General features: G+C 49.9%; 2 protein-coding genes across 3 annotated transcripts in view; both read left to right on the forward strand.

Moving 5' to 3' along the window:
- Window positions 1–5,586, forward strand: part of Tfcp2 (transcription factor CP2) — a 30,422-nt gene extending 24,836 nt beyond the window's left edge. Inside the window, exon 12 of the mRNA XM_055626804.1 lies at window positions 5,499–5,586. Coding sequence (XP_055482779.1) covers window positions 5,499–5,586 — 88 coding nt within the window. The remainder of the gene's footprint in view (window positions 1–5,498) is intronic.
- Window positions 5,587–5,787: 201 nt separating this feature from the next.
- On the forward strand, window positions 5,788–21,399 carry Csrnp2 (cysteine and serine rich nuclear protein 2). 2 transcript variants are annotated; one of them, XM_055627166.1, is made up of 6 exons: window positions 5,788–6,002; window positions 6,574–6,687; window positions 11,270–11,500; window positions 12,637–12,896; window positions 16,407–16,703; window positions 18,285–21,399. In XM_055627166.1, the coding sequence occupies exons 3-6, from the start codon at window positions 11,350–11,352 to the stop codon at window positions 19,200–19,202; spliced, it is 1,626 nt and encodes a 541-aa protein (XP_055483141.1). In that variant the 5' UTR covers window positions 5,788–6,002; window positions 6,574–6,687; window positions 11,270–11,349; the 3' UTR covers window positions 19,203–21,399. The 2 variants fall into 2 exon arrangements, with proteins under 2 accessions (XP_055483141.1, XP_055483139.1); XM_055627164.1 differs by lacking the exon at window positions 6,574–6,687.
- Window positions 21,400–21,543: the final 144 nt, after the last annotated feature.

The following is a 21,543-nucleotide window of genomic DNA, read 5'->3' on the forward strand; positions in this document are numbered from 1 at the left end:
TTTTTTTTTTTTTTTCATTGTGACAGTAACATTTAAGTTTATTATACGCATAGATAATAAAGGCTATGACTTTTTCTCTTCTCTTAGTCTAAAGTGGTGGTCCGTGGCTGTGGATACAGCCACTTTACTCTTGTAATCTCAACACTCAGGACACGGAGGCAGGAGGCTGCCATCGTCTTTTTTGTTTTGTTTTGTTTTGTTTTATTTTATTTTATTTTATTTTATTAATTACACTTTATTCACTTTGTATCCCCCCATAAGCTCCTCTCTCCTCCCCTCCTGGTCCCACCCTCCCTCCCCCTTCTTCACGCATGCCCCTCCCCTGATAGGGGAGGTCCTCCTCTCCTTCCTTCTGATCTTAGTCTATCAGATCACATCAGGAATGGCTGCATTGTCTTCTTCTGTGGCCTGGAAAGGCTGTTACCTCCTCAGGGGGAGGTGATCAAAGAGCAGGCCAATCAGATTATGTCAGAGGCAGTCCCTCTTCCCATTACTATGGAAGCCACTTGGACACTAAACTGCCATGGGCTTCATCTGTGCAGGGGTTCTAGGTTATCTCCATGCATGGTACTTGGTTGGAATATGAGTCTCTGGGAAGACCCCTGTGTTCAAATTTTCTGGTTCTGTTGCTCTCCTTGTGGGGTTCCTGTCCTCCCCAGCTCTAAACTATTTCCCACTTCTTATATAAGATTCCATGCACTCTGCCCAACAGTTGGCCATAAGTCTCAGCTTCTGCTTTGATAGTCTACAGGGCAGAGCCCTTTTTTGTTTTTTTAATTGCCACAACAAAACACCATGACCAAGACAGTTTTTAGGAGAATGTCTTTAAGTTGGGCTCAGGATTCCAGAGGTCAGAGTCTGTGACCATCACATAGGGAGCATAGGAGCAGGCAGGCAGCCGTGGAGCTGGAGCCAGAGTAGAGAGCTTTCATCTGAGCACAAAAGCAGAGAGAGAGCTAACTGGAAACATCGTGGGCTTTGAAACCTCAGAACCCACCCCAGGGACACCTCAACCAGGCCACATCTCCTAATTTTTCCCAAGCAGTTCCACCAACTGGGGGCCAAATGTTCACTTGAAGGAGAATGAAAATTCTCATTCAAACCACCACAGAGACTTTGTCAAAAATTAAAAAAAAAAAAAAATTTTTTAAATGAGTCATCACAAGAAATTTCAACACATATGCACATACATAAACCTCAGGAGCTCACTCTAATACATGATTTAGTTTTACTCTTTTGAACATCTCTCTATACTAGTTCCACATTACTGTTCTATAAAATGGATTCTCTGCCTGTCTTCCCAGTTCACTCACCTCCCACTCCTGGGATACATTTTTTCCTTCTACATAACCTCTCTATTTCTGTGTGTGCACGCATGTGAGCATGAGCTCTTGTGTGCTTTTTTTTCTAACTTGCTGGTAAATATATTTGGAAAGATTTTCTTCACATGCTTTTGCACATGTCTCAGATATATTCTGGAAGCAAGATCTGACGGCGGGTGGAGATAAAACAGGAAATCCAGGAAGCTGTGGGTTCAGTCCCAGACCCCACATGAAACTGGGTGAGCATACTTGTAGTCCTAGCCCTTGGGAATGGAGACAGAAAGACGAGAAGTTCAAGTACAGCCAGTGTTTTGATGTCATCCTGTGCTCCAGTGAGATCCTGCATTTAAAAAATGGGATTTTATGTTTCTGTGACTGATGATTGATATTTATGTCAAATAGTTTAACATTCCCACTCAAAAGAGGGTTTATGGAAAGCGAAATAGGTAGAATTTAGATCTTGAGAAAAATGAAATCCTATCCTATTGGACTTACTATTGGCTGTATTTTTCTCTTGAAATAGAATGGGATCCTTGTAGAAACATATGTATAAAAACATAATAGTTAAATGGGAGTATTGGGAAATAAAAGGGAGAAGTCAGAACAAAGCACTGTTGCAGAGGCCATGGAGGGGGGCTGCTCACTGGCTCGCTCCCCAGGGCTTGCTCAGCCTTCTTTCTCACAGAGCCCAGGGTCATCAGCCCAGGGGTAGCTCCACCCACAATGGGCTGGGCCTCCCGTCAGTCACTAAGTAAGACTTGACCTGTGGCCCCTTCCTCTCACGTGGCTCCAGCTTGTGTCAGGTTGAGGTAAAACAATGCTGCACAGTCACTCAGTGCATTGGCTGTCAGCAATGAGACGGTTTGATTTTACAGGCCAGTGAGAATGTTCCCCCAAGGATTGCAGGTTGGCACACTGGTGAAGGCGCATGGACTTCGTCAGCGCCCACACGGTGGCTCTCAGCTGTCTTAAGTCCAGCTCTGGGGTACCTGACTCCCTTGTCAGGCTGGAGAAGGGGTTCAGCTAGGAGCACTTGCTGTGCTGACAGAGAACTGGGGTTTGGTTTCCTGCACTCATACGGCAGACCACAATGATCTATAACTCTACTGCCCCCTTCTGACCTCTGTGTGTGTGCATACACCTGGCAATCCCATAAACAAAACAAAAATCCTGAAAAACAACTTTTAAAATATTGTAAAAAGAGACTGTTTGCTGACAAACAGTTAAGAGGCTGTTTACCTGGGCATGGTGCCACACACCTCTCCCCTCGAAATGCAAGCACTTTGCTGCCAGCCACCTCCCCGGCCTTTCCTTCACGCAAGTGACCTTTATCTGTATGTTCCTTTAGACAGGGTCTCACCGTGTAGCTGTGGCTGGCTTGGAACTCACTATATAGACCAGGCTAGCCTCAAACTCAGCGATCTGCTGGGATTGAAGGCTTGTGGCACCACTCCCAGACTAGATGGGTTTTGTTTGTTTCTCTGTGGAGCCCTGGCTGTCCTGGCACTCACTCTGTACACCAGGCTGGCCTTGAACTCAGATCTGCCCGCCTCTGCCTCCCAAGTCTGGGATTTGAGTCATATGCCACCACTCCCAGCTGGGTTGTTTGTTTAAGATTTCTTTATATTTTTGATGATGTGTAGTTGTGAGCACACACAGGTGCTCACTTATATTCAGGTGTGTGCACACTTGTTTTCATGTGGGTATATGCACATGAGTGCAGGTGCCTGCAGAGGCCAAAGGCGTGGGTCCCTGGGACTGCAGTTACAGATGGCTGTAAGCCGCCCTGTGGGCCTGCGGCACAGAAGCTTGTTCAGAGCCCAGCGCACATGGAAATCAGAATACAGCTTTATCTCCCAGCAGCGCAGTCCCGGGATCCCTGGCTTCCTTCTTTATGGTTTGTCTGTGTAGCCTCAGTTGTCGTGGACGCACTCTGCAGACCAGGCTGCCCTCGAACTCACAGAGATCCTCCTGCCTCTGCCTCCCTGAGTGCTGGGGTCACAGGTGTGCGCCACCCTGCCCAGGTGGATCCCTGGTTTTCATTTTGTCCCCTCTAAGTTTCCTCAGGTAGATGGTTAGGGCATGCTATCTTAAAGATACTTTTTCATGACCTGCTGTTTCTCCCTTTGTGCTGTTGTCTCCTAGACAAAAGTCTTTGATGTCACAAAAGTCTTTTGATGGAGAAAAAAACACCTAGAATTCATGGCACTTTTTCAAACCACTCAGTGTCTCAGTTTGGAAGGTGAGATGGCTTAGTAGCCAGTAGAGCTGGCTTCATAGATTCCGGGTTACATGAAAAAATGTGCTAGCGTTTAGAACCAGCACACACCCCTACACATACTTTAATCCTGCCAACCATCCATCCATCCATGCATCCGATAAATATTTACTGTGCTCCTAAACATCAAATAACCAGTTTCTTTTTAGTATATGTGCTGCCAAAGCGAGCACCAGTTTCTTTTTAATTTGGTGTTGAGAATAAACAAAACAACTCCTTAGTCTCATGGAGTCTAAGTTAACATGGAAGACTGAAAAAATAATAAATACAACAGATAGCAATGCCAAAGAAATACGAGAAAGAGAGCAGAAACAGCAGTTGTTTCAAATTATGCACCCAGGAAGCTGAAGCAGGAGGATTAAAAATTCAAAACCAGTGGTACACATCTGGAATCCCAGCGCTCTGGGAGGCACAGGCAGGCAGAGCTCTGAGTCAAAGCCTGGCCTGCAAAGGGGGCCCAGAAGAGCCAGAGGTACCCCAGAGAATGCCCCCCCAATAAAAGAATACAAAAAACAGTCTTATAAAAACCAGTGCACGCCTATAGTCCCAGCACTCAGGAGGCAGAAGTAGGAGGATCTCTGAGTTCAAGGACAGCCTGGTCTACAGAGCTAGTTCTAGGACAGTCAAGGCTACACAGAGAAATGCTGTCTGGGAAAAAAAAAATCAAACCCATCTTGAGCTACAAAGGCCTTATTCAAAACAAAATGTGTGTGTGTGTGTGTGTGTGTGTGTGTGTGTGTGTGTGTGTGAAGTTAACCTCTCTAATATGAAGACATTTGTTTTGGCTTGTGTTTTTAATCTATATTATTTGGGTTCTTATACCTCTACCTCCCTTCTTCACCCCAATCCCTTCCAACACCAGGTAGGAGAAAAAGAATAGTGGGGAGAAGGGAGCATAGGTCCCTTAAACTACTTGCTGCTGGTTAGAGTCGTCAGGTCCCTTGAAACAAGTCACATAGTCACAAAATCTCCAGTTTCTTTCCATCAAACTACAACAGCAACCATGAGCAGTAGGAGGGGGAGCAGCAGCCTCCCCCTTCTACCTCAAAGGGCCGTGCCCCTCCCTGGGCGCTGGCGTTTATATCCTCTCAGAATCCCCAGAATCAAACTATCCTCAGCTGACAAAGAACACATCCCTCTCAGAGCCCGAAGAGGTACATAGTCTGCTGCTGTGGACACTCTGAAGCAGCCCCGTTTCCCGTAACCTGGTAATCCCATGTTTACATAACATAACTGAGTTTTTAAAGAAACTCAAAACTCCCACTACACATTTATTTGAATATTTATTAAATGATCCAACACACGGTTGGCAAGGACCCTAATGGTAAAAAGCTTGAGGTAGCATTGTGAGTGTTGACGGAGCTACAGGAAAAGCCAGTTTATCCAAGCAAAGTATGGGTCTGAGAAGGGTAGAAGGAAACAGGATGACACATTATGGGAGGGGAAAGCACGGGCTGGGCCTGGATCTTGCGGCATAGATCCGAGGAGAAACAGGGTAAGAAAGAAAAGTTGTAGGTCCTACACAAGTCCGCAATCATTTCTTGGTTCTTATTTAAAAGATGAGCTGCAAAGCTGTGATTATCAGAAATTAAAAAAAAAAAAAAAAAAAGGAATTTTTTATTTTTTCAAGAACATGGAGAAATCAGTCGTTATGGTGGCGCCCGCCTTCAATGCCAGCGCTCAGGAGACAGAGGCAGGTGGATCTCTGAGTTCCAGGACAGCCAGGGCTACACAGAGAAACCCTGTCTGGGGGCGGGAAGCGGAGGGTGAGGGTCGAGGAGAGATTGATCCACCATAAAAGTAGACGGGCCGTTGCTTGTAATTTCTTGTATAAAATTAGGCCAGCAGCAAGCAAGTCACATGGGGACAACCCCATGAACGAGGATTACGTTCCTCAGGCACGAGCACGAGGTCCTGGTGCGAGGAGAATCTAGTCGGTGCCGACGTGTGGCCGAGGGTCGCATCGGAGGGGAGCAGCTGCCCTAGAGTCGCTCTCCACGGGTCATGGAGGCTTGCTCCAAGGCGGCACTGGGCTTTGCAGCGCTCTTCGCCTCCAACTCCCGGCATACCGTGGGGCGTGGGCCGGGCGGAGACTCCATTTCCCAGGCTGCCCTGGGCCTCGGCCCCCACGCGCCGGCGCCTATAAGAGGCAGAGCGCTGCGGCCGGAGCCTATTGTTAGCCGGAGCCGGGGCGGTTCTGGGCTGCGCTGCCCGGGGCGCCCGAGTGCAGAGCCGCCCGCCCCCCGCCGCCTGCCGGCCGGCCCACACGCCCTGCAGCCCCGGGAGCTGCGCGACGAGCCGGGCCAGCGGGGCGCGCCTCTGTCTGCTCCTCTTGCACACGGGCTGAGGCGGCAGCGGGGGCGGCGGAGACCGTGACGGGAGAGACGGCCGCGGCGGGGCCGGTAATGGGCCTGGGGTGCGGGGCAGAGGGGTCCGCCTCGTCCTTGCTCGGCAGCGGCTGTCGGGCGGCCGCGGCTCCGCTCCGGCGCTGAGCCGTGCGGACCGAGGCGGCGGGGGGCGGGGAGCCGGGGCGCCTCTGGGAAGAGGCGTGGGAGCGAGGGGCGCCGGGGACGCGGGCCGGGCTGCAGGCTCGCTCGAGGGACGGAGGGGCGGCTTGGAAGCCGGCAGGGTTGCGGCTGACGGCCGGGTTCGGAATGGAGTGGGCAGGGATGGAGGATGGAGGGAAGTGAAGGAAGGGGAGGAGGGCTGGAGGAAAATGTGGGAGGAGTGCTTGGGAATTTGTGAGTAGCGGGCAGGAGGCTGGGGAAGGCTGTGTGGGACCTGCAGAATGAGCGGGAAGGCCAGCGGGAGTCAATGGGTTGAGAGCTGACGGGTTCCTCAGCGGTGCTGAGGTGACTTGACGTGTCCCTTCCACTCTGGTTCCTGATGTCTCCATTTTTCTGGCGTTGTGTACAAAAAAATGAGAGCATCGCATCGCTTGCGCGGATTGCTATAGCTTGATCCTTTTCACAGGCCCGAACAGGCAGCCGCCTGCCATCCATCCCTTTGAGTGCTGTGGTCCTGATTCATCCTTTTAGAAGGGTTAAGAGTGGCAGTGTGACACACGACGGTTCTTTAGGATGAAAGGTTAGAAGTTATCCCCAAGAGATGACACTGTTCCCCTTGTCCTCCAGTTTGCGGTTCACGTTCTCCTTTTCGTTGGTGGCTTTAAAATGCACAGATCTCTAAAAGCAGCTGCTGGTGTGTGGCAGACGCTATCCTTGAGAGGAGACTTAATGCAGCACCATGTTCCAGGTCTCACAGAGATCTCGGGTCTCTCCGAGGATGTGGCTTACGTGTGGGCAGCCAAGTTCTGATCGAGTGTTACTAAACCAGGAAGAACCCGGGAGAGGGGCTGGGAAAGGGCTTCTTGACTAGGTGGTTTACCAGAGCACTTTATGTGCTTTTCCACGGTCCTGATCTGCTGATCACAAGGACACATGGATCCATCAAACTGTAGTGTCTTAGGAAAGAGAAACAGGGTAACTGTGAGGCTAACAGCGAGCCTTTCTACCCTACTCCTATCCCAGTCATGGCGGTAGTCCTAACAATCCTGAAAGAGGTTCCTTGACCTTTAGCAGAATATTAGGTTCTACTTGGGTGGAAAGGTTCTCCCTGTGAGGACTACCCAAACTTTACAAACATACTCTGTCCACAGTTTTTCCCTTTTCTTCCTTTTTTTTTTTTAAGACAGTGTTCCTCTGTATAGTTCTGGCTGTCCTGGACTCACCATGTGGCCCAGGCTGGCCTGAAACTCACAGAGATCCACCTGCATCTGTCCCTGAGAGCTGGCGCTAAAGGCATTTGCTGCCACACCCAGTTTTTGCTATTCTTACATAGGTTGGGATTTGAGGTTTGAGTCCTTATCAGCCTGTAGAAAGCTTAGACCTAGTACTGAAATACACATGCTGGTTTTATTTGGCACTAGCCTAATGTCTCTGTCCTGTAGCGACGGATTAGATTGTGTTCCTACAGGAAATGTTCAGCTAGAAACACTTAATGAAGCATCACAAGGCACAGAGTCACAGTGTGTCTCTGAGTCTTCATTTCACGTGTAAAAGCTTCTACAGAGAGACAAACTATTTGTTGCTTGAGATGTTTATTTAGACAGGTAAGTATTGTGACTTGCATCTCTAGTCTCGCTTGGTTATTTCTGTATAGGTTTCAGTGCTTGGATATAACTTATAAAGTGGAAGGTTGGGAGGATTGAGACAGCGTTTCATGTAGCCTTGGTTAGCTGTGAGCTTGCTTGGTAGCTGGGGTGACCTTGAACTCTTGCTCTTGCTGGGAGTGCATGCACCCACCATCATGTGAGGGTTAAAGAATATCTTTTGAACCATCTTTTACCAATGGTTAGAGGGACAGTTGAGCCAGTGGGAATAACTGGTTTCCACAATGGGTTTACAAGGATATTAATTGGTGAATTAAAAACTGTGAAAGCTGTTCTGGTGTTACCTTAGGAATGAGTGAGTGCTTGAGGGCAGCGTGGAGGGAGGAGGGATGTTGATGTCCATGAAGGTCTTTAACAAGTCAGGCTCTCAGAGACCTGGACGAGGAGAGCTGAGCCGAAGTGTTTGTTGGCTAGGAGCTGAGGACAGAGAGTTTAAAGTTCTCAGGGGTGGAGGCTGCACTGGCGCATGCCCGTGCCCAGCACTGGGGAGCTGAGGCAGGAGCACTGTGTGAGTTCCAGGCCTTTCTCAAGCAAGCTGGGGCTCCGGAAGGTTGGTAGATGAAGGCCAATTTGGGCTAATAGCTAACTTAAACAATTTTAAGTAACAGGTAATTGTACAGGAGGTATTGCTAAAATCCTTAGTTAGCTGAAGAAAGCTAAAACAGTGGAGTCTCAAAGAATTTTCCAGAGTGTTCTCCATAAGATGTGTTTGTTGTTGTTGTTGATTTGTGGTGCTGGGAACTGAAGCCAGGGAAGGCTGCAAGCATTGTGGGCAGCCAGTTCTACCAACTATACCCCAGCCCTTCAGTGGGCCAGGTCACATAGGTCAGGGCACAATCACTTACACATGGAGACCTGATTGTTCTTGGCAGCTTAAGGAAATTACTTTTCCTTCTGCCTGGCAGTTTTCCCCTCCCCCTTCTTTCCTACCTACCTCTGTCATTGCTCAAACTGCAACCCCAGAAGTGAGAAGACATGAACGAAGAGGCTTGGGGCACACAGCCAGCATCCGCATGCTCAAGGGCACTCTTGAGGGCAGCTGGGTTAAGATAGGAAGAATTTTAATAAGAAAGGTGGTTTGGCTCAAATCCAAGTTCATGTGAGCCCCAAAGAGTAATACTCAAAGAAAATCCACACGACTGGAAGCAAAGGCCCTGGAGGAAAGAGCAGAACATATGTTTCCTTCCAAGCACACATTCCTGCTTCCGGTGAGGAATGGGCACCTTTCTAGAAGTGTTACCTAGAGCTCAGTTCAGTCTGAAGGGCACTTAAGCCTTTTCCTAGAAACTGGGCTCTTTGCTCAGTGTCAGTTCCTTCTGTAGTGGAGACGGCATGGACTTGGGGGTGAGATTCAGCAGTCAACATTGTCTCCTCTGTGGTGTCCATATGAATAGTTAATGACAAAGGTGCCCCCCCATGCTCCTTCACCCAAAATAGAATGGAATGAGACATTTGTTAGCTGGAAAGTCTCATCCTTAAGCCCAGCTAAAAATCTTAACTCTTAAAAAGTCCCTTCACTCTTTTCCCACTCTGATTTCCCAAGAAGGTGACCTATGGAACCGACCCGAGGAGCACAGCTGATAATCTGGACTCATGTGAATCCTTTCAGACTTTAGATTTTATGTTATGTGTGTAGGCATTTTTATCTGTATGTACGCATGTGCCTGGTGCCTAAAGAGTGTTTCAGATACCTGGGACTGGAGCTACAGGGGTTGGATGCTAGAACTGAACCCAGGTCCTTCGGAAGAGCAGCCAGCACTCTTAACTGCTGACTGCCAGTTCTTAATATCATGTATACGTGCATATATATATAATATGTGTGCGTGTATATGTGTGTGTGTATTAAAGATGGGTTCTATGTTGCCCTGGCTGTCCTATGTAGACCAGGCTGGCCTCAAACTCACAGAGCGCCACTTGTCTGTGCCTCTGAGTGCTGGGATTACAGGCATGTGCCACCATGTCCTCACTTATAATTCTTAACAAGCTCTTGATTTTAATTTTTCTTCTTAACCAAACTTGCTTGAGGGATGTCTTGTTTGGGTACGCAGTTCGTCTTGTGACTTAGCTGTGGGATTTTTATGTGATCTGAGTAGGTATTTTAGGAAATCCCCAAAGCAGGCACCAGGTTTGGCTAACTTTGCAGAGCTGATCTAGGTTGCTGCTAAAAGATGTGGTAGTGTCCAGACTGTGGGAGACACCTCTCATCAGCACAGTGCATTCTGGGTAGCTGCTCTGCGGCAAGGCAGCCATGTAGTTCTGGGCAGTGCTTTAATCCTGCTGCATAATTAGCAGCTAGTGAGATCATCGTATGGGGAGTGTCAGGCCTCATCACATGTGGGCCTGGCTCTGACAGTATTTCTCCTCAGCAGATCCCTGGCCTTTTGGAGCTTAAATGCAAAGATGGAGAAGGAAAAAGGCATGTGCTGCCATGTTAGTGTAACCAGGGCTAATTGTCACTTCTTTTCTGTTTTTCCCTGATGGTTTCTCTTCAGAGGCCCATGAGTGTAAAGCTCTTGTGTCCTCCTTTGCACAGATACTGATGGGAGACCGTGAAAGGCTGAGGAAGAGTCTGGTGTTAGTTTCATTTGCAGTGCTGGGATCAAACCTGTGGCCTTGGGTATATGAGGCAAGCGCTGTACCACTGAGCTACACCCACAGCCCCACTTTCTGGGTTTTGAAGCCAGTTCTGATTCTAATCTTGGCTCCTTTCTTTAGTACTAAATTTGCCCTTTCTGGGAGCCTGGTGAGACACTTCACACTTGTGAAGATCTGGGTCAAGGGTTTTCCTGAGTGCCAATGTCCTTCAAAAGTGAGAGTCTGGAGCAGAATTTCCCAAAGTGCGTTCCAGAGATTATTTGCCCCCTAACATACTTTGGAAACAGTGGGTTCCATAATCAGGTTGTGAAATACTGCACTGTTTTATTCCAGCCTTTACCATGCTTAGTATATTCAAAAAACAAAACAACAACAACAACAAAAAACCTAAGAGGTTCTGCCATAGTGGTTTTCTAAACTATTTTAACACAGCAGTCCTATTTTCATTCAAAAAGCTATTAATATCCATGGAACTAGTATGTTTCAGATCTACACTTGGGGAAATGCCAGACTATATTATCACTGGGATAAACACTCGGGTCTGGCTTTGGTTTAGGCAAAGGTTATGCAGTGTGGACTAGTCTCTCCCAGGGATCCCTTAGTGTGCTCTCCTGTGTGGTCAGAATTGAAGTGAGAGGTGGCCTGGGCCAGCAGCCTTGGGAGTGAGGCCATCCCTGCACTGGGAAAGTGATGCTGCAAACTCCTTCTAAGAGCTTGAAGGGGCTGAAAGGACACAAGGAAAAGAACACTGGCCAGAGTCAACCAAGAAATGGTCTGGTCCGGAGGAGCCGGACCCAGTGCTAGGCTAGGTGCTGAGCTTTCTTCAGTTCCAGTGATGTTTACAGACTAAACAGGCCCGTTGTCTTGGGACAGCACCGCTGACTCCATGTCTCCCCTGGGCAGAATCCTGACGCTCCTGGCTAGCTGGTGGTGAGCAGCTCGGGGCCATCGTGGTTGGCTCCCAAGGGAAACTTTTGAAGCCAATGGATGCATTCTCGGGCTCCGGGCTCAAGAGGAAGTATGATGATGTGGATGTGGGCTCATCCGTTTCCAACTCAGATGATGACACGTCCAGCAGCGACAGTGCTGATAGCTGCGACAGCCTTAACCCTCCTACAACGGCCAGCTTCACACGTAAGTGCGCAGCTCCTGTCCTGCCTCAGCCGTGCTCCCTAGAGGGCCCCAGGAGCCTGAGCCCGCCTCTGTCCTTCCCATAGTGTGTCCTCACTTCTTTCTGTTCATCCTGAGGTGTGCCTTTCCCATAGCGTGACCTTGCTTCTGTCCATCCTGGGGTGTACTCTTTCCATAGTGTGTCCTTGCTTTTTGGGAAACCTCACTGCTCCAATAGCAGAGGCTGAAGTGTGATTTATTCTACTTGTGTTGTGGTTTAGGGTGCCCAGAATGGGTGGGATTTGATGGAGAAAGAGGAGCTTAGAGCTTTTACCTCAAGGAACTTGCCCAGGGTTTCAAGAAATTGTAACTGAAACAGGAGTAAATGTTAGGTTTGGACAGTGAGCACCTCCAGAGCTCTTCATTCCTATTGTCTTGATCCTGTAATTCTCCAAGGGTTTGAACCCTGAAATGAAGGCCCTGAAGGGTACCATTAATTCAGTTCAGAGCACACCTGGCAGCTTTTCCAATGGCCCTAGCCTGGGCACAGTGGTGTCCCAGCTATCAAGTTGTTCCTATAAGGAGCCTCTGATACTGAGGCTCAGGGCTTATTCTGGGACTGCTTCCGACATGCGGCTTGTTTCTGAGGTTTCGTTGCAGCAGTCACACCCATGTGTGTGGTTGTTTCATGCCTACGGAGTGCCACAGAGACCTCATGGCCTGCAGAGCCTGAAATACTATCGTCAGGCCCATTAGTGAAGATGGCCACTGGAGTGGCCATTGAGTTTCCTCTGTGGCAGAGGTGTTCCTTGGCAGCATAGTCACACGTGGCTATTGAAGTACAGACTGAAGAGCTGAATCTTTAAAATGTAGTTTTAATTAGTTTAAATTATCACATGGCAATTTTCTTTTCTCCTGAAAAGATCACCTAGCACTCCCTAGTTGCTGTCTAAAAATAGATCTTGTGACCAGCTAGTTAGATGAAGTCAGTCCGGAGGCAGTGGGATGAACCACTGTTCAAGGCTCCTTCCAGTTTTGCTTCTGACTTAAGACTTGGAAATCGCCTCACATGTGGGAAAGGGTTAAGAGCCTGGATGGATAAGAGCAGGTGAGAGCCCCGCGCAGGCGTCTGGATTAAGACCCATTTGCTGTGTTCACAGCCACATCCATCCTGAAGCGGCAGAAGCAGCTGCGGAGGAAGAATGTCCGCTTTGACCAGGTGACTGTATACTACTTCGCCCGGCGCCAGGGTTTCACCAGTGTGCCCAGCCAGGGTGGAAGCTCTTTGGGAATGGCCCAGCGCCATAACTCTGTACGCAGCTACACACTTTGTGAGTTTGCACAGGAGCAGGAGGTGAACCACAGAGAGATTCTTCGTGAGCACCTGAAGGAAGAGAAGCTTCACGCCAAGAAAATGAAGGTGCCTGTGGGCGTGGGGTCTGTTGCTTCTGCATGCTGGGGCCAGGTGGGGGCCCTGGGGTCCACTGACCTTGGCAAGCAGAGAATGTGGTCTATTGTCATGAGAAATTCAGAGCTTTCAGTCAAATCTTGAGTCTCCTTCTTGTCATCTCTGGTGGCAGTGTCAGCCAGAGATAAAAACTACTTTCACAGCCAGGCATGGGCACACACCTATAATCCCTCCTCAGGAGGCAGAGGCAGGCAGGTCTGTGTTGAGTTTGAGGCCCAGGGCATCGAAATCCTGTCTCGAAAACAGAAACAAAAAACCCTACTTCCTCTACTCAATCCCGGTCTTACTTGTTGCAAGAATGCTTTTTAAGGTAATGTGAATACCTGAAACTTCTCGGATCTGTCACCAAGGAAACACAGATTTCAGTTTCTCCATGGTTGTCCTGAACATTTTCTGAAAGGAAAGCCTTCTGTGACTGCCACATCATCACCCCGCAAGGCCAACACGGGCCCCTTGGCACAGAGAATAGCACATTTCCTAGCTAGATGTGTGGACGGTGAGCCAGTGGGTGGTGGAGCCATGCTCAGCCCTTGAGGCCACTGTCGCTCCTCTGGGTGATCTGCTCTGCTCCCAAGCACCCACACGGTGGGTCATACGGTTGGGCTGGAACTTGCTGTGTAGACCAGCTGGCTTCAGGTCACTGGGAGATAGCTGCCTGCCTGTCTGTCGAGTGCCGCTTTTAAAGGCATATACCACCAGGCCTGGCCAAATAAATCAAGCTTTAAAAAAGCATTCCACCTCATACACTGTACTGACAGCACCGGAAGACTTACCCCACAGCCACGTGCTGCCTGAGCACTGTTGACACTCCGTCGGAGTTTCTGTCAGTCCTCAAACTCCCCAGAGACGAGGGCAAAGCTCAGGGCTAGTGCACTCATCCAGTGCATTCGAAGCCTTGGGTTCTATTCTACCCAGGACAGAGAATTGAATGACTATGAAGGAGAATTAATCTCCGGGCCCAAAGCATGAGGCAGCTGCATTATTTCTGGGTGTCGACAAACTGAACGGATGGTGGCTGAGCTGGAGAACTGCTGGCAGGGCACGCAGGCTGAGCACATCTCACTGGTTTCCTTCTTTGCAAGCTCCCAGCCTGTCCCTCAGGCCTTACGTCTGCTACACTAATGACAGTGACATTCAGTCTTCCCTTTCTTCTGAGGAGTTCCATCACTGATCCTGTCACCTTTCTGTTGCCATAGCAACAGCTAGACAAATAAATATTCTTCTCAGTTGCAGTGAAGGTTCTCTGCCCCTTTCCTAGCTCCCCACATGAGTTAGAGGAAGACTGTAAAAGGGAGCATCCTTCCGTGTCTTCCCCTAGTAGGTCACACTGAGCTGCAGCAGTGCTGGCAGAGGACACCAGGACGCTTGCTTTCCTCCCCAGGAAGGGTTCCTGTGTTTAGCACCTGTAAGGGCACAGTCTTGGTTGCATACATACTGAGTCTCTCGTGTGCCATTTAATATTTCCTTTCCTTTGGGGATATTCTAGTCAACTGTTAGAACTCTGTAACTTTCATTACATTCAGTTTTCTAATATTTTAGTTTTGTTTTATCCATGTGGGATTCATTATTGTATGTAGTCTGAATTGGGTGGTTTTGTTTTGGGGTGGGTCTCATGGAGTTCAAGCTGGCCTTGAACTTCTGTGGAGCAGGAGATGACTTTGACCTTTTTTTCCCTCTTCTACCACTTCCTAAGTGCCGGGATTACTGAGCATGAGCCACCACACCTGACTTTAACTTCTCTTTCCCCAAGAATATTAGCTGTCCCGGCACTGTTTAATGACAGATGCACTGCTCTGAAATGCCCCTTCTTTGGAGGTCTGAATTCTCCTACTTCTCTGATCAATTTCCTTTGGGAACAGCAGGAGTGCTGGGTGTGAGGCAGTTCAGTAACACAGAGAAGAACAATCCTAAGGTCTACAGAAAGGAACCTGGCAGTTGCTTGCCTGGTGCAGAGGTCGTGGCCTGTAGAGGCCCGAGGAAGCCCCACGCAGCCTGCTCCCTGACAGTGCGCAGTGAGGTGCATGGCTTACTCCTCGGACGAGTTGCATCACTTCTCTCACAGGAGTTGGCTTTCCCGGCACTACTCTGGCTTTCTGATGAAATAAGCCAAAGACTCCAGCCGCTGGGCTGTCAGCCTGCTAGTGGCTTCCAGAGCCCCAGGGGCTGGGGCCTCGTTTTCTTTACTTAGATCCTCTAGTGGGTTTGCAGAACTCACTCAGCCAGAAATTGGTCTCCAGCCTGTCCTTCCACAGCCCTGCACTGCCTCACAGAGCTTTACTCTGAAGTTAGAGAGACAAGGGTTAGAAGGAAGAAAAACACATGTCTTTGAGACCCCATGTTGAAAGTGAATCAGTGGTGTTAACAGTTGGCTGCCCTCTCTCTGAACGGTGAAATGCAGCTCTGAGCACGCAGGTAATTGTGTTCTGCGTGGGACTCCAGTCCATTGACAAGCTCCTGGAGGCTGGTGCTACACTCCATGTACCTTGCTTCTCTGAAGGTAGTTTTGGGTTCTCAGGGTTCCAACCGAGGGTGGTTTTCAGGGTTACCAACACTGCTGAGGAACACCCAGCCACTGATACACCATCTGCTCCAGTGTAGGGAACAGCTTAGAAATGGAGGGAACGTTTGTGGAAATGCTACCTTGGGGTGGGGAGGGGGGATGAGGTATGTTTAAAATGCCCCTGTCTTACTCCAACCAAGGACCATGCATGGAGATAACCCAGAACCCCTGCACAGATGTAGCCTATGACAGCTCAGTGTCCAAATGGGTGCCCTAGTAAGGGGAGCAGTGGCTGGCTCTTTGATCACCTCCCCCTGAGGGAGGAGCAGCCTTCTCAGGCCACAGAGGAAGACAGTGCAGCCAGTCCTGATGAGCCCTGATAGGCTAGGGTCAGAGGGAAGGGGAGGAGGACATCCCCTATCAGTGGACTAGGGAAGGGGCAGAGGGGGAGATGAGGGAGGGAGAGTAGAGTTGGGAGGGGATAAGGGAGTGGGCTACAGCTGGGATACAAAGTGAATAAACTGTAAAAGGATAAATAAATTTTAAAAAAGAAAAAAATAAATAAAATGCCCCTGTCCACAGGACCTTGCGTGTTTTTAGGCCCCTAACCTCCATTTCCTAAGCAGTGGGGTGACAGCTGTCTGCTGCCAGAGTGGCAGGGAACAGTTTTGAAGACCTAGAACTCAGAAAGGTGATGTCTCTGGTGCTGATGGGGTAATGTGAGCGCCAGGTGAGGCTTCTGTCTTTCTGCTCTGGGTTTTAATCGTGTCCTGTGCTGTCCAGGATGGCAACTATTAATTATTTTGGCCACTTAAATATTAAATTCAATAAAGCCCAGTTGCTCACATTTCTGGTGCTCAGCTCTCATGTGGGACAACACAGCTCCTGCCTGCAGAACTCAGGGGACTGCGCTGCTCCCTGTGCTCTCATGCCGCAAGCTGACCTTCCCTGTCTCCTGGCAGCTGACCAAGAACGGGACGGTGGAGTCAGTGGAGGCTGACGGCCTGACGCTGGACGACGTCTCAGATGAAGACATTGACGTGGAAAATGTGGAGGTTGACGACTACTTCTTCCTTCAGCCTCTGCCCACCAAGCGGCGCCGGGCCCTGCTGAGGGCCTCTGGGGTCCACCGGATTGATGCTGAGGAGAAGCAAGAGCTCAGAGCCATCCGCCTGTCTCGGGAGGAGTGTGGCTGTGATTGTCGGCTCTACTGTGACCCGGAAGCGTGCGCCTGTAGCCAGGCTGGGATTAAATGCCAGGTCAGTTGTTCTTGGCCTGAGATGGCATAGCTACACCAAGATTGGGGGTAAGGTTGGATGCCACTGAGGACAGAAAGCTTCCCATCCAGGGATGGTGGACCCATGAACTGAGAATACGCTCTGGTCCAGGCCTCCCAAAGTAAGCAAGCAGAGCCAGCCCCTTAGGCTGTGGAAGTGCTTGTTATCCTTTCTGTGGTTTTCCGCAGAGGTGACAAGCAGCTGGCAGCAAAAGGAAGAACAGGGGTTACTGTATTTACCATTCCATAAGCGTCAGCGTCTCTTAAGTAGTAACTTCGTGAGGTGAAGGGACACAGAAATGAGGTAACTATGGATTCAGTCTAGCTGTATCCTAAGAGACGCTTTGACTCCCACTTCCCTGGAAACCCTCAGTGCTGCCGCATTTAGTGAAATACATGGACCGTGCTGAGGGCACAGTTGTTGGGTCCTGTGCTCCAGCCCTTTAACTCTTCCTGGCTTTATTCATCAACAAAGAGCTGCAGCAGGTCTGGCCAGGACTTTTTTCCCATGAAGCCCCTTGATGAGCCAGCCAGTCCCAGCCTTGAGCAGAGCCTCGGTGATTGGCGCCTGGAGAGAGGCTTCTTTGGAGGAGGGGCAGGTCTGGAGCCACAGATGACCTTGAACTCTGGGCCCTGCTTCCACCTCCAAGTATTGGAATTCCCAGGTGCCTTGGATCTGGAGGAGCATTCAGTGAGCTGCTGTCACAGGAGACGTGCTCTCACTGTTTGCCTGTAATTTTTCTGAGTTTTGCTTCTAGTATTAGGGAGAACTACAGAGACAGAAAGATCTCCTTTTTTTTTTTTTTTTCCATTTAAAACCATAGCCCAGGCTGGCCTGGAACACACTGTGTAGTTCAGGCTGGCCTCAGACTCACACAAACTCACAGAGTCACGTATCCCTGCCTTCCCCGTGCTGGGATTCAAGGCGTGCGCTGGCATGCCAGCACCCCTCCTTCCTGGATGTTCCTGGTGTAAGCTGTCCTGGCCACAGCGTCAGAGCTCCACTGGCTGATCCTCAGGGAGAAGGTGGTGAGGAGCCAGTCACTGTGTGAGCCTCCTCTTAGCACCTCAGCACTAAGGCACCTTTGTTTAGTTTCCCCAGAGTGTATTGCATTGAAGTAGCAAGATCTCCACACACTTCCACACCTGTCACTGCAGAAGGTGTGGCCCAGCCTTTTGTCTCAGTGAACCAGGTAAGTTCTGGGAGTCCCTGAGGCACAAAACCTCTTCTCCACCCTGAGGTGTCAGCACTCGGAGGTAGCTGTAGGCCTGCTAACTGGAAGGAGCCTTTGATGTGATTCTTGTCTTTTTATTAGTAGAAGAAACAAAGCCCAGGGGAGAACAGAAATGGTGTCTTGAGATGCCAGCACTAATTAATGGCTGAGCTAGAGCTGCAGTGCAGGTGGCCTGATAACTAAGCCGAGTGCTGTTAGCTTGAGCTGCATGGTATGTTTTGAATTGGTGGCTTCTCCAACCCCAGCTGCCTGTGTGTGCGCCTGTCAGTGTCACCTGTCCGCACTTAGAGCCATTGGTCTTACCATGCACAACCTCCTGTGTCCCCCAGGTGGATCGCATGTCCTTCCCCTGTGGCTGCTCCAGGGACGGCTGCGGAAACATGGCAGGGCGGATCGAGTTCAATCCCATCCGAGTGCGGACTCACTTCCTCCACACCCTCATGAAGCTGGAGCTGGAGAGCAAGCGGCAGCTGAGCCGCCCAGCAGTCCCGGAGGACGAGCCCACGCCCTCCGCTGGCTGCAGCCTGCCAGGCACGCCAGGCTCAGAGACGCAGGACTTCCAGGAGTTCATTGCCGAGAACGAGACAGCCGTGATGCACCTGCAGAGTGCAGAGGAGCTGGAGCGCCTCAAGGCTGAGGAGGACAGCGGCTCCAGCGCCAGCCTGGACTCCAGCGTGGAGAGCCTGGGCGTGTGCATCCTAGAGGAGCCCCTGCCAGTTCCCCAAGAGCTGTGTCCAGGCCTGGCCACCCCCATTCTCATCCAGGCTCAGCTGCCCCCGGGCTCATCCGTCCTGTGTTTTACCGAGAACTCGGAGCACTCCGCCGCCTCCCCGATGAGCAGCCCGTCCTACTTGAACAGTGGGCCTCTGGTGTACTACCAGGTAGAGCAGAGGCCGGTCGTGGGAGGGAAAGCAGAACCTGGCTCAGAAGAGGGCCCGGCTTCCTTCCCCAAGGAGAAAGACCTGAGCGTTTTCTCCCTCCCCGTTACCTCACTGGTGGCCTGCAGCCCCTCTGACTCAGCTGCCCTGTGTGAAGCAGAGCTGGGGAAAACACCCGCTCTGGACAAACTATTGCCTGATGACTGTGACCATCAGGAGCCTGAGGGTGAAGACTTCCACCCCTCATGGTCTTCCTCAAACCTACCCTTCCGAACAGACAATGAAGAAGGCTGTGGAGTGCAGAACTCACAGCAGAGCGAGGACCAGACCCCTGAAGACTCTGCCCTAGAACTCCCTCTGGCAGTGTGACCAGAGACAGACATTGCCCATTCTCTATTTATTATTCAACGCCATTTCAAAACGAGACTGCTGCTCCCAGGTTATTTTGTCTTAGGAAAGTGGGTAGGAAACGGTTGGTAGTGCGTGTATTTTGAAAGGGGAAAGTACCTAGGAGGCCAGCCCCAGCTGCAGAGCTCTCTGGGCCACCAGAGTGAGCTGGATAGCTCAAGCAGCTCTTGGGAATGCTAAGGCCAGACCCAAGGATGCGAGTGGCTCCCTGTGGGGCTCACTGGCTCCTCAGACACCCGGTCTTGGTGGATCAGACATGCTAATGGAAAGGCTGCTCAGCTGAGTCTGAGATGGAGGCCACAGGAGTCTCCACTTCTGTACAAAACTCCCAGGAGTCCCAAGGTTTATTCTGGCTCTCCCCACCTGCAACTGGTAAATAAGTTAATTTTCCATGTTTGTTGTTCCCTGATCTGCTCTGCAGACCGGGGATTCCTGGTCTGTAACTTGAATTGTTTCTTTCATATGTGCTTAGGTACTAGAGTTAAACTTCTCTGCCTTTTCCTTTATCCTTTTCCCTTGAAAGAAGTCCAGGTTGGACAGGGGCGCGGTACAGAGTGAGGCTTGCGTGAAAGGCAGGGGCCCAGTGTGGAGCAGTCTGGAAACTAACTGTCAGGCTTGCTCTCTGACCTTCTCTTCCCCACATGCTCCTGTTGGCAGTCTGGAAACTGACTGTCAGGCTTGCTCTCTGACCTTCTCTTCCCCCACATGCTCCTGTTGGCAGGGCTTGGTCTGAATGGAAGGTATACTAGCACAGGTCATCGGCAGCTGAGGACTCTGTGCCCACCCTCACGGCCCTTCCTGGTACTGGAGGCTTAGAGAGCTTTGGCTATTACAGCTCTCTCCTGAGAAGGCCCGGCAGATGGCCCCCATCTGGAGATTGATGAAAACTGGAAGTCAGACTGATTCTTAGTTATGACACAGGACTCCCAGATTCCAAAGGATTCAAGATCTTCTGGCCTTTGAAATGTATAGACTGGGACAGACTCAACACTTACCTCAGGCAGTAGATTTTGCTCCTCATGTCTTAACGTTCCAAGATCCCTGGTCAGCCCTGAGTTTTTATTGGCGATGCTACCTCTGCAGTAGGTGCAAAATACTGGCCTCTTCTATCATTCTTCACTAACCAGGAAAGAAAAGCAAATGTTTTCTTCTGATTTTTTTTTTTTTTTTTTTTTTTTGAGACAGTGTTACTAAATAGTCGTAGCTGGCTATGTAGACCAAGCTGGCCTCGAACCTGTGGCAGTCCTCCTGATCCATGCATCCTGAGTGCTGGGATAACAGGTGTGTACCACCTCACCTGGCTTTATTTATTTATTTATTTATTTTTGGTGGGGTGATAAGGCCCTGGTGTCATAAAGCACAGTTCAATGCGTACGGCAGCAGAAACACCTGGAAAGTCTAAACCTGGAGGACCTGTGCTCACTACAGATACTCTTTAGCCCGTTCTGACACTTTGCCTTCCTCGTTTTGCTTGGTTCTGTTGGGGTCCTTAAAGAAGTGCACAGGCTCTCTCTAGCCTCATGAGTTACCTTAAGAGGTTGAGGTATCCACACCCAGGCTAGAACTCTCAGATCCACGACAGAAGCTTAGCGGAGACTGGCTGATGGGAGAATCTTTTTGAAAGTTTGTTAGAAGGGCAGGGACTCAGCCCCTTCCCTCTTCAAGACTCCAACTTTCTTAGCCCTTAGATTTGGATTTTTCATTAAGAAACAGAAAGACTAGTCAGCCACCGAAACACTTTGTAATTCTGTTTAAGTCTAGTTTCTTACGCTGACTCTGTGTTCTGATCACAGTACCCCCAGCTTCTCAGTGCTAAGTATTTAGCACTGACTGATGTCAAGCAAAGGGCCTTTTCTATAACGAGTCCAGCTCAGCTCCGGTGCTACCCGAGTTGGACAGAACTGTAGTCCCTGCTTGCCAGGAAGGCGAGGCCTTGGTCACAGCAGCAAAGCCAGCCCCTCACAGGCCTGGATGAGCTGTGGCTCTGCCGCAGCCCATCATGCTGTCGCCTCGCCTACTGTGTGAGGTCCACTCTCAGTGTGAACCCAAAGCTTGTCTGGCTCTCTGAAAAACCATCCCCCTCTAGGTTCTTCACATTGTAATGATGCTGTATTTAAGAAGAATATTTAAATGTAATATTAAAGAAATACTCAAGGTGTGTGCTGTTCTGTGTCCTCGCAGGCGCAGGGAGTTGATAGGAGGAAGGGTGCTTCTCTCACTGTTCTGTGGAACTAACTGAAAATGCAGATTCTTATCTTTGAAGACAGTTCTGCTCCAACCAGTTAAATACCCATTAGTCAGC

This window comes from Psammomys obesus, unplaced genomic scaffold, assembly GCF_907164565.1.
Source record: "Psammomys obesus unplaced genomic scaffold, mPsaObe1.curated_primary_1811, whole genome shotgun sequence".
NCBI lineage: Eukaryota > Metazoa > Chordata > Mammalia > Rodentia > Muridae > Psammomys > Psammomys obesus.

Excerpts from the sequence above, each read along its gene's own strand:
- Csrnp2 (XM_055627166.1), top strand. The coding sequence starts at position 11,350 with ATGGATGCATTCTCGGGCTCCGGGCTCAAGAGGAAGTATGATGATGTG. Across the intron at positions 12,897-16,406 it reads TTCACGCCAAGAAAATGAAG|CTGACCAAGAACGGGACGGT; the intron begins GTGCCTGTGGGC and ends GTCTCCTGGCAG. Across the intron at positions 16,704-18,284 it reads AGGCTGGGATTAAATGCCAG|GTGGATCGCATGTCCTTCCC; the intron begins GTCAGTTGTTCT and ends TGTGTCCCCCAG.